Source organism: Petromyzon marinus, chromosome 49, assembly GCF_048934315.1.
Source record: "Petromyzon marinus isolate PM22_M1 ecotype Great Lakes invasive population chromosome 49, UKy_Petmar_22M1.pri1.0, whole genome shotgun sequence".
NCBI classification, from domain to species: Eukaryota; Metazoa; Chordata; class Hyperoartia; order Petromyzontiformes; family Petromyzontidae; genus Petromyzon; species Petromyzon marinus.
In genome coordinates this window covers 6,852,425-6,864,373 of record NC_133715.1, presented here as the reverse complement: position 1 = coordinate 6,864,373, position 11,949 = coordinate 6,852,425, and the positions used below count along the sequence as shown (strand labels likewise).

General features: G+C 55.3%; 1 protein-coding gene across 1 annotated transcript; it reads right to left on the bottom strand.

The window, feature by feature from the left end:
- Positions 1–1,124: 1,124 nt before the first annotated feature.
- Positions 1,125–9,693, bottom strand: LOC116952934 (thread biopolymer filament subunit alpha-like). Its single transcript, XM_032972675.2, has 10 exons — positions 8,852–9,693; positions 8,124–8,335; positions 7,028–7,088; positions 6,090–6,185; positions 5,337–5,513; positions 4,727–4,852; positions 3,965–4,078; positions 3,206–3,312; positions 2,587–3,020; positions 1,125–1,742 (listed from the first exon to the last, which is right to left on the bottom strand). The coding sequence occupies exons 1-10, from the start codon at positions 9,497–9,499 to the stop codon at positions 1,717–1,719; spliced, it is 2,001 nt and encodes a 666-aa protein (XP_032828566.1). The 5' UTR covers positions 9,500–9,693; the 3' UTR covers positions 1,125–1,716.
- Positions 9,694–11,949: the final 2,256 nt, after the last annotated feature.

Sequence of the window (11,949 nt, the reverse complement as noted above, 5' to 3'; positions counted from 1 at the left end):
CCCCTAGGTCGACTCAGCACTCAATTGAGCAGCAGGTGCAATGTGTCAACATCTCCACTAGGGAGATGCTGGCCACCCACCCCCTCGTGTGTTGTGCCGGCCTACATATATATAGCGTTGCTCGCTAATAGCACTAGACCTGAAAAGTGGGTTAAGGCTAAACGGGTGATCTTTGTCTTTGTAGTTGTTGGGTGGTCGAGCGCGCCACGTGCCTCTGATGCCTCCTAGTGGCAAATCACGTGACTAATAGGAATGGCGCTCCATAGCACATGTCCAATGTGCTTCGGAGGGCCATTGCCCGAAACGTCAATTATTATTTACATTTTCCTTTAAAGGCCACACACACGGTGCCATTGACACTGTACGTGCTGAGTTGTTGTTGTTGTTGCGTGCTTCTAAGCCACCACTGCCAACGCAGCAGCAGCATCACCACCAGGTGATGTGTGTTGATTCCCAGGTGAGGTGATCTTTCAGTCCCAGGAGAATCGAGTCCCAGGTGAGGTTTGCTGATGGTGTTGGGAACGCAGAGCCGTGCGTATCAGGTGGAGCGTCAGTCTCAGGTGATGAGAGGCGAGAGGTGAGCCCTATCCAGGTGAGATGAGAGAGTTGCCCAGTGGCGTAACGCGCGTGGGTGGGCAGGGGGCTGCCTTGCCCCCCCCCCCCCCGCCCCTTGACAACCACCATGAGATTTGTCTTCAACAACAGTGTAAACTAACGCTTGTGTAGTCATGATGTGATTATATAATAGCCTGGGTGCGGCCGTGCGAGACGAATTAAGCCCCACCTGACCGATTTCCGCACCCACCGAGCTGATAATGTAGTCACTACGTCACTCATAATGTGGTCACTACGTCACTCATAATGTGGTCACTACGTCACTGATAATGTGGTCACGACGTCACTCATAATGTAGTCACGACGTCACTCATAATGTAGTCACGACGTCACTCATAATGTAGTGACTGTCACTGATAATGTAGTTACTACGCCACTGATAATGTAGCGACTCTCACTGATAATGCAATGACCACGCCAATGTTAATGTAGTTCCTACGCCACTAAAGTTGACCTTAGGTAACAACAGTTGCCGGGTTACCATCAAGCACACAACATCACGAGTTCCGTAGCTTCAAGATCAACTTTTATTGGCAAGAGCTGCGCGCGCGTTGAGCCACGAGTTTCTGCTCAAAATAAATGACAGATCAAAGCATCAACAATAACAACAACATCAACCAAGCGATTAGTTCTCAGTTCCCAGCGACCAGAACTCAACTCGACGCAACCACGTGGAACACGTTAAGAGTCAGCACGGACTTTGGGGGGGGGGGGAGTGGAAATGAACTGAACTTTCTGGTGGGTGAGTGGCGGTGAGTGAGTGTGGTTGGGGGGGAGGGGGGCCAGTGGGGGAGTGGGGGGAGGGCGAAGGGGAGGGGGTAGCGATGTAATCAATTAAACACTTTGTTCGTGCAAATCCCAACCGCGTGGCCCATTGCGTTGAGTAGCGGCTATGGTCCGGTTACCTCCAGTGCTAATCACGATAGAAGTGAAAATCATCATCGATCATTGTCGTCATCATTGATCATCTCCGTCATCATCTAAGGCTAAGCCGAGCCGCGAGTCAGCCTGGAGTCGGCAGCGACCAGCGGGAGCCGGAGACATTGGAAGCGTGAGTTCGAACCAGGGTCGTCGAGAGGAGAGGCGAGCTGAGCGGTGAACTCATATCCCGTAGCCTGAAGAGGACGCTGGAGAGAGAGAGAGAGAGACAAGAGCTTTGGTTTAACAACAAACAAAACGTGAGACCATGCACAATCTGCTGCTGGATGAGGGTCCTCCGCACGCCGTGCCGGTCATTCTTGCATGGGGGAGGGGGTTGTGGGGGGGCATAGCGGCACAGTACAACAATGGATGTTGCTGCACTGCTCTCTTCCGAGGATTGGGGGTGATGGGGGAGGGCGAGAGGGGGGTCTTTATGAAGTACCAGTGCCAAGGTGGCGAGACGTTAATTCTCTCGCCAGGTGTACAGGAGGTCGTGGGTTCGATCCCGACCATGAAGCCTGCTGCTGTATATTTGGAGTTTGCGGTGTCTCTCTCTCCCCGCGGTCGGGTGGATTTTTCTCCGGGTCCTCCCGTTTTCCACCTCCACATTGAGTGACCAAAGTGCATTCAGAGCATTTGGCTGCTGTACATATCCACGTGACGATGAGCCACTTCGTTGAGCTATCATTTGGTGGCGGCCAAGTCGCTTTGAAAAAGAAAAGAGCTGGAAAGCAGCTCAGTGCGCCCTTACCTGGTCAAATAAAATGAAGGAATAAATATGCACGATAGAAGGGTTTTTTTTTGGGGGGGGGGGGGGGGGTTTAGACCGCATGAATAGCCAATTAGTAAGGGTTGCCAGGTCAACGAAATGTGCAAATTCGCGACTAGTACAGCGGCACCGCTGCGTTCGAGAGTAAACCACAGCATTTACAATTCGAGTGTGACGCTTCGCCAGTAATTACAACGAGCATCACACAGGTGCCGCCCACCCCCCTCCCCTCTCCCCAAAACTAACAACAACAACAACAAATATTGAATGGTTTCAAGTACCGGAGAAGCGGGACTGTGCGCCGTACAAGCTGCTGCTGCCCCCGTAGCCTCGTCTCGTCGAGAAACTGCCCGCGGAGGAGGCTCCGTAACCGCCGGCCAGCCCCAGGCCACCCCCGAGGCCGGCAACGCCAAGCCCGCTGCCAAGGCCGTATCCGCCCAGACCCAAGCCGGCACTGCCGTAGCCCAGGCCGGCACCGCCCAGACCCAAGCTGGCACCGCCGTAGCCCAGGCCGACACCGCCCAGGCCCAAGCCGGCACCGCCGTAGCCCAGGCCGACACCGCCCAGGCCCAAGCCGGCACCGCCGTAGCCCAGGCCGACACCGCCCAGGCCCAAGCCGGCACCGCCGTAGCCCAGGCCGGCACCGCCGCCGAAACCTCCGACGCCTCCTCCTCCTCCCCGAGTGACGACAGTGATGCCGCCGCCGCTGCTCAGCCTGTGCGTGAACAAAAAGACACCGACGATGACCACAACAATGATACAGAGCAAAGGCAAACAATGGCAAAGCGACCAGGATAAGAGCAGTAAGGGATCGCGACGGCGTGGGGAAGGGAGGCCTTCATCCGGCAGTGGATCGATCGTGGCCAACGATGAATGTTTTTAAACGCTGAACGTCCTCACCTGGCCTCCTCGCTGTCCAGAAGCTTCCTGTAGGCCGCGATCTCGATGTCCAGGGACATCTTGGTGGCCAGGAGGTCCTGGTATTCTTGCGCGTAGTGCGCGATGTCCTGTTGGGCACGGGTCCAAAGTTAGAGCCGGGGTTTGTGGGTCACCAACGCATTCGGGTGTCGTGAGACGAAGGCACACCCGTTACATTCTTAGGGTCTTCGTGGGGTTCATTGTGATTGGACGAGGCGCGTAGAGCCAGACTAAGGCACCTGTAGGGTCGTGAGTGTCTCGGGCAGGGTTCAGTGTTGACGCACGAGGCTCGTGGAGCCAGACTAAGGCACCTGTAGGGTCGTGAGTGTCTCGGCAGGGTTCAGTGTTGACGCACGAGGCTCGTGGAGCCAGACTAAGGCACCTACAGGGTCGTGAGTGTCTCGGCAGGGTTCAGTGTTGACGCACGAGGCTCGTGGAGCCAGACTAAGGCAGCTGTAGGGTCGTGAGTGTCTCGGCAGGGTTCAGTGTTGACGCACGAGGCTCGTGGAGCCAGACTAAGGCACCTGTAGGGTCGTGAGTGTCTCGGCAGGGTTCAGTGTTGACGCACGAGGCTCGTGGAGCCAGACTAAGGCACCTGTAGGGTCGTGAGTGTCTCGGCAGGGTTCAGTGTTGACGCACGAGGCTCGTGGAGCCAGACTAAGGCACCTGCAGGGTCGTGAGTGTCTCGGCAGGGTTCAGTGTTGACGCACGAGGCTCGTGGAGCCAGACTAAGGCACTCACCTTGCGGACCTCGTCGAGCGAGGCTTTGAGCACGGTCACCTTGCTCTGCCACTGGTCCACCTCCGTGGTGCTGCTCACCTCCAGCTCCTTCACCTGCGTCTCCAGCTTCACGTTCTGCACCGCGGGAACGCGACAGCCGTCACTTTAAAGTAAACGTTTTTAATGACTATTATTTATACACCAAAAGCATAATCGTAATCATCATCATCATCGTCATCAAATCCAGCACGCAGGCTCAGCGGTAGAATGAGCGGCAAGTTAAAATCCAGATTGACCAGTGTTGACTCGACCCATCATCCCGCCCTCGGGGGTCGATAAAGGTAACACTTTGTGAGGGAAGATCAACAGTGGTTGTGTTGTGGTTCACTCGCCCCCGCCACACGAACGTGGAATTGCAATTTCTCAGGAGATGGGCACCAATACCTCAATGTTAATTCGAGCGGCAAATTGCGCGTATCGCCCGCGATGACACGTGGTGCAAAATGACACGAAGGGCATTCACGAAAACACGGCACGGGAACTGAAAAGTTCCGGCGCAACAGCGTCGCGGAGAGAGGCGCGCGCTTTGAATTGCACCGAGAGACGGGAGGAGGAGGAACCACGTGGAGCAGCGACATCATCTCGCGGTGTCTAGCAGTGGATTGTTGCATCGCGGAATCGTGAAGAGGTGGAGGTGGCGGCGGCTTTGGAGACGCGTTCATCCAGCAGTGGATTGACCACGGCTGCTGCTGCTGCTGCTGATGATGATGATGTGCTCCTTACCACTCCACGGATGCGCTCGATCTCGCGGGTGATGGACTCCAACTGGAGCTTGTAGGTACGCAGCTCCTCCCTCGTCTGGGTCAGCACTTGCACGCTCGACTGAGACACTCCGCTCACCGCCGTGATCTGGCGGGGGTGGGGTTAGGAGTGGGGGGTGGTGACTCGGTCATTGTGAGAAGTTAAAACGCGTGGCTTTCTCCTCCCATTGTTGGGTGAATCGGCAGCTGGACTTCTGTTTCATGGTCCACTGATGACTTTTAACAAAGGTAGACTCCGTCAAAGTCATCGTGGTGGTTATCGTCATCACCGCCGTTACTGACATCACCACCACCACCACCAGAATTGGCATCATCATAATCATCACCTCTACGTCGGTGAGGTGATGATCATGAGTTAATCAGATAATCATCAAATACATGTAATTCTTCAACAGCCTCCAATAGATTGATCATCATCAAATCAGCTGTCAGTTCATCGTCAGTGGCAGCAGCTGTCCCTACGCGGCCGCGAGGTCAGCGCTAGCGCCGGGCGCTGGCGAGCTCGGACCCTGGCGCAATGTGAGCGACTTTGACGGGGCCCGGGTCGGGGAGCGAACCCTCCCAGAATTTACCTTCTGCTGCACGGCCGCAAACGCCTCGTCCTTGCTCTTGGCCGCCAGGAGCTCGTAGTGCGACTTGACCTCCTGCAGCGCCGTGGTGAGGTCCAGCGCCTGCGCCGAGTTGTCCACCGTGATGGACACGGCCGTGGTGGAGCCTCCGGCAAGCAGGGCCTGGATCTCGCGGGTTTTCTGTGGGTGGGCGAGGGGGGGCAGAGGGGGCGAGGAAATGGAGGGATGGAGGCAGAGAGAGGGGAGGGGAGGGGAGAGGCGGAGGGGGGAGGGAGGGAGAGGGGGGAGGAAAGGGATGGATGGAGGCAGAGAGAGGAGAGAGAGGGGAGAGGGGGGTAGGGGGGAGGAAGGGGGAGGGGAGGCAGAGGGGGGAGAGGGGAAGGGAGGAAGGCAAAGGTGGGAGGGGAGAGGCGTGGATCGGGGGGATGGAGCGAGGAATGGGAGTGATGGAGGGAAGGAGAAACGAGGGTGGGCGGGTGAGTGATTGACCCAGGTGAGCTCAGGGGTAATTGAGCTGTTGAGTGGACGAGTCGATGAGTTGGTGAGTGACCGCTGTTGAGTGGACGAGTCGATGAGTTGGTGAGTGACCGCTGTTGAGTGGACGAGTCGATGAGTTGGTGATTGACCGCTGTTGAGTGACCGCTGTAAGCGCGATCGAGTGAATGGGCGAGTGAGCGACTGCGAGGCCGCGGGTTGACGCGTCGAGGCGGGGTGAGTGCGCGGTCCAGCGAGTGGGTGAGCGACAGGGCCACTCACCGCGGTGTACAGCTGCTTGGTGAGCGTGATCTGATCCTCCATGCCCGTGACCTTTGTCTGCAGGTCCACGATGCCCAGGTAGATCGAGTCAATATCCTGGCAGAGAGGAGTCACGCACGGCCTGTCAAAGGCTATAGGAGGGATATTTGTCTTTATCTTATCGCCTTCAGGTAACCAACTCATTTCACCGAATCACCCACCCTCTCCTCCTTCCTCTGTCGCCCACACGCCATCTCGTCTCTCCCCCCCCTCCTCGCCTCTATCACTAAGCGCACGTTCAGGGTTTATCATTGCATCGCAAAATCATCATCATCGGCATCGGCATCATTCTCAACATTGTAAAAGTTGATTTGAAGCTTTCGTGACTGCAGGAATCCATTCTCTTTGGTTCTTTCGGTAAAGTTATCGAAATAACCAAAGACGACCGCTTGTGTTGTTTTATTTTTACACTCTACGTGACTTTACCGAAAGAACCAAAGAGTATTGTACAAGTTGACTGGTCATGTGGTTGCTGCTGCTGCTGCGTTGGCAGCGGTGCACAAGCACAGCCAACAATAACACCAATAAGCATCGGCACATTCGTCAATAACACTGTAGCCTTAAATTATACAATAGGTGACGTTTCGGGCTAGAGCCTTTCTTCGTTGCATATGGAGAATAACATTTGCGTGAAACATTACCTCTGAAATAATTTTCCTTTTTAACATTCGTTTTCTTTTCATATACATTTTCGTGACCAACCATCCCGATGTAGCAGGACCCTCCTTAATACGAGTTCCCGGGACTCAGTGAGGTCTTCCTGGACAAATAAAGGTCCACACAGACGGTGTCACGAACACACTCCCTGTGCTTCCATCTCATGGACATCGCCTTGCAGCCCCGAGGGGTTTTAGAATCTCGCATATCTCTGCGTAATCCGCCAAGCGCATGCGAATTACCTCCTTGAGGTTGGTCCATTCGACCTCGAGAACTCGCGTCGTATCTACCTCTTCCGTGTACCTGCATTAAAGACGAAGATAACCATCAGCAACAACATCAGCATCACCATCATCAGTATCACCATCATGGTCACCTGCACCACAATCTTATTTATCATCCTGTATACAATAGGCTTACAATTTTGCGGACATAAACAGTATTTGAGTTAGAAATGGACTGCTCCTGTCATAAGAACGTGGACTTGTCACATTGCTTTATAGACGTGTAGAATGTATACACTGGTCCTGTCATAGGAATGTAATATGTCCACTCCCTATCATCATGTAACACAGACAAGATACAAAGATCCCCCATGTAGCCTTTATCATACTTGGGACGACTGCTCTTAGTGAGAACCTATTAGGGCCGGTACAAGACACGAGGGGGAGTGTGGCCAGGGCTACGCCGGGCCGCTTTTGTCTTTCCGAGTAGCGACGTTTACGCATCGCACCAGGTACTCATTTGAGGCTGAGTCGATCTAGGCGATGCCCAGGACCGGTTGAGATAATCGTCACCGGTGTTGGCCGCGAGCGGGGAGAGAACTCGGGTCACTGACGGGGTTCGTCGCGAAGCGTAGCGCTAACCGCTGCGCCACCGCTCCCCACATTTACGGGGGGGGCTTCCTTTGTCACCATTCTCTTCGTTCACAACAGCAATCGACGAAGATGAAACCCTCCGTCTTAAATGTGCCGAGGACGGAAACCGTTGCGGACAATCGCGCGCCGACATCATTGGGATTGTTCTGATTTGTTGGAGTGGAGAGGACAATCTGAGAAAGTTAACTTTTATAGATATTTTTTTGATGATTTAATTAAAAAAAAAGGTTGGTTTTGAACCCGCCAGCCCCACGACACAGCGTCCGCGTGCTTCCCGCTCAGCCACCGAGCGGCGGTGACGTCACAAGGGCTGCACGCGGCCAGCCAATTAAACTCGAGGCCACGCATTATCCACAAGGCAACGTGACGATTAATCCTCCTCCTCCTGCAACTAATAAAAAACTCATCTACGCCTCGAGTTTAGTGGCTGGCTGCTGGCCGGGCTCCTCGTCGTCCTTACTTGGTGGTGTACTCCGAGATGATGGAGTTGTAGTGCTCGATCTCAGCCGTGAGGGCCGCCTTGGTCTGCTTGAGGAACTCGATCTGGGAGTTGTAGCTGGCCGTCACGGAGCTGATGACCACCGCTGGGCTACTGGGAAAGCTCGGGTCGCTGTTTGAGAACATGGAGATCTGCGCCTTCAGAATCGCGTTCTGCTGCTCCAGCAGACGCACCTGCACTCGCACAAAGATAAAGATCCCCCCCCCAACGTGTAGCCTCACCGGACGTTTTGGGGCAAGTGCTGCTCGCGAGTAGCGCCCACCAAGACCGGCGCGGCATACGAGAGGGGGTTGGTGGCCTGCATGACTACGAAGCCCGACCGCCTTTGTCTCCCCAGTGCGTATGTTTACACACACACAGCACTGGGTTGACCCTAGGGGAGGCCCAGGTCCGATTCAAACATCCCTCTCCGTTGTCGGTCGTGAGCGGGAATCGACTTCGAGTCGCCGGGTTTGTAGCGCTCACCTAAATTTACACGCAAGACGAAGCTCCCCCGTATAGCCTTAACAGACAGATGGGGGCAAGTGCCGTTAGCGAGCACCTATTAAGATCGGCACGGCACACACGAGGGGGGGGGCGGTGGTGGTGAGTGGCCAGCACCACGCCCGGCCGCCTTTGTCTCCCTCGTGGCGACGCGTGCCCGGCCGCACCGAGGCACTAAACCCGAGCCGAGTCGACTGCTCACCCACCTTGTCAATGAAGGTGGCGAACTTGTTGTTCAGGTTCTGCATGTCCAGCTTCTCCTTGAGCCTCACGCCCTGCACGAAGTCCAGCGAGGGCAGGTTGGCCACGTCGATGGTGGGCAGGGAGGGCAGACCCCCGGCGGGAGATGGGTACAGGAACCCCGGACTGACCCCATAGCCCCCGACCATGAACCCGCGTCCCCCCAGATGCCGGCGAGGCGATACGAAACCGGCTCCCGGTCCGCCCAAACCCCCCACTCTACCCACCCCGCCAAACCCGACTCCGTATCCACCTCCTAGGCCCCCCAGCCCCCTAAGGTTCAACCCGGCCGCCATGGCCCCCCTCGAAGCGCCGCCTAATCCGAGCCCCACACCGATCCCAAAACCCGCCCCCCTGAAGCCTCCGCCGAGAGCCCGAGCCATCCCCAGGCCACCACCCAGCCCCAGGCCACCACCCAGCCCCAGGCCACTCCCTAGTCCCAGGCCACTACCCAGTCCCAGGCCGCCCCCTAGTCCCAGGCTGCTCCTCATCCCGAAGGAGGACGCTGCTCCAAACCCTCTGGACACGCCGCTGCCCAGCACGCTGCTCAGCTGCCCGCTGTAGCTTCCACCGTAGCGCACGGAAGCTCCCCGGATACGCATCTTTTCTGCCATCGCGGTCTGCGGTTGTCTCTGGCCCCTTGAACTCGACACGAAGGGGGTTTCGGAGGAGTCTGGCGGTGAGGAGGGTGAGGAGGAGGAAGAGTCGGAGTCGTGTGAGTGACTGAGGTGGCTTTGCTCGCAGCTGCCTCTGGTCCTCCGAGCTGTTGATGCCGTGTGCTTCTGGTCACGCCTGCCCTGCTGTATTTATGGAGGTCGCCCCAGACAGATGGAACGAAGCGTGGGGTGGTGGAGGCTGGTGGGAGGAGAGGGTGGGGGTGGGGGGGGGGGCTGGGCGCTTCTGCACAACTCGAGATCGTCCTGGCGAGCGTCGCGCCCGACTCAGCGTTAATTCGCAATTCCTCGACTCAACGGCGCTCCTTGTTCAGCGCCGCGTTCAGCCAGGGGGGCCACGCAGCCTCCGCCGCATCGCCCGCGTGTCTCGACCCGATTCCTAAGCGACGGCCGCGATGCGAGCTATGCGCGCCCGTCCACCAAAGCCCTGACACCGCACGTCGTCCGCCAACAACGACGCCGCTCAGAAGAGACTCGTGGGGGCGAGGGTGGGTGGATGATTGAGTGTTGGGTGGACTCTAAAGTAACTCCGCTCAAGTGTCGTAACGTGGTCCACTGCGAAGCAGATTGTGTCCATGCAGCCCAAGCCTGTCTGTGGGGCCATATAGTGAACCCGTAGGGACGTGTGGAGATATTTAGAGACCCATAGAGATGATGCATGTGGACTCGCAGAGATACAGGGCTGCACACAGCGCCGAGACGGCTCTCGGGAGGGTGACCAACGATGTATTCCTGCAAGTGGACAGGGGGCAGGCGAGCGTGCTTATCCTGATAGATCTCCAGTGCTGCGTTTGATAACCATCGACTGGAACACTCAGTGGGAATTTCTCGTCTTGCGTTACAGTGGTTCCACTCCTATTATGTTACAATTGATGGTTACAAATCTCCAATTAGACGGTTCAATGCGTTGTTGCACAGGGATCTGCACTTGCCCCCCCAAACCCCCACCTTTGGGCATGTTTCTACGACATCGGGGCTTGTCATATCGCTGCTATGCAGATGACACTCAAATTCATGCCCGCATAGGCTCCGATTGTGTGAGTGCAGTCGCATTGTCTGCATTGTTATCCCTTAGTGAGAGCGTGGCATCGGCAGAACGTTCTCTCATTAAATGCCGACAAAAAAACTGAGTTCATATTCATTGGTTCCCCCTGACCAGGTTGTTTTAAAATCAATTCACTCTGTGTGTTTCTGTAGATGGGTCACGCTGTCTGCCCATCGCAGGGGGTCAGAAATCTTGGTGTCCAATCTGATCGGTCTTTGTCCTTCGAGGTACCACGTGTCTTGAGTGGTCAAGGACATCATTGTCCGGCTGCGTAGATGCCTGTCGCCCGATGATTTACAGAGAGCGGACCACGCGTTCGTGTCCTCCCAAACTTGACTCTTGCAACGCACTACTGATCGGGATTCCGCACTAAGGTGCTCGGTAGACTTCAAGCTCGTTCAGAATGCTGCTTGCTCGAATGCTTTAAACGAACGCCATTTCGTGAGCACATCACACCCAATACCCTGTCCTTGCATTGACTACCAATCAAATATCGAATTGATGATAAGGTCCTGTATTGACCTACAAGGCTGTCACGGGCTTAGCCACACATTACATACAGGAACTGATCAACTTATGTCCACCACCAGTGAGGTCCTTGAGATCCTCTGATCTCCTTCTGCTGAATATTCCGAGGAAAAGGCTCCGTTCCCGTGGGTGAGCGGGGATTTTGCCAGTGCAGCTCCAAGAGCTATTTAAATCTGCCCTGAAAACTCACCTCTTTAAAAGCTTTAAAAGGGTCTTTTCCCAATAGTTTTGGTCGTTTACCGCTGGCTCTCTCTTATTTTCTGCTTTCGATATACGGCGCATTGGGATCCATGGATGAAACGCGCCTTGCAAATGTAAATTATTATATGGACTCAAAGAGATGAATAGAGCGTCGTAGAGACCCACAGAGATACATAGAGACCCATAGAGACGCATTAAAGACAAACCACAGCAGTGCGATTGTGGCCATGCAACCCAAACTATGAACTATATCGTAAACTCACAGAGACTCGTACAGACCATAGAGACCCATCGTGATTAATAGGTATTCATAGAGATAAATAGAGACCCATATAGATGCATAGAGATGTGGGGTGGGGCGCCCCCCTCACTATTATGTATGTATGGCACATTTTGAAAAAGCTTGAACTTTCGAGACCGTTCACCGAGGCATGTTTCTATATCCACCTTCGGGGTGTCCTAAGTGGCTGAGTGAGTAGTTGAGCGAGTGGCTGAGTAGCTAGCTGAGCGAGTGGTTGATTGAGTGGGCGTGTGAATGGGTGAGTGAGTGGGTGAGTGAGTGGCTGAGCAAATGGCTGAGTGAGACGGTATAGTGAGTGGTTGATTGAGTTGTCGA

Excerpts from the sequence above, each read along its gene's own strand:
- LOC116952934 (XM_032972675.2), bottom strand. The coding sequence starts at position 9,499 with ATGGCAGAAAAGATGCGTATCCGGGGAGCTTCCGTGCGCTACGGTGGA. Across the intron at positions 4,853-5,336 it reads TTGCGGCCGTGCAGCAGAAG|ATCACGGCGGTGAGCGGAGT; the intron begins GTAAATTCTGGG and ends CACCCCCGCCAG. Across the intron at positions 4,079-4,726 it reads TCGAGCGCATCCGTGGAGTG|AACGTGAAGCTGGAGACGCA; the intron begins GTAAGGAGCACA and ends CCCGCGGTGCAG.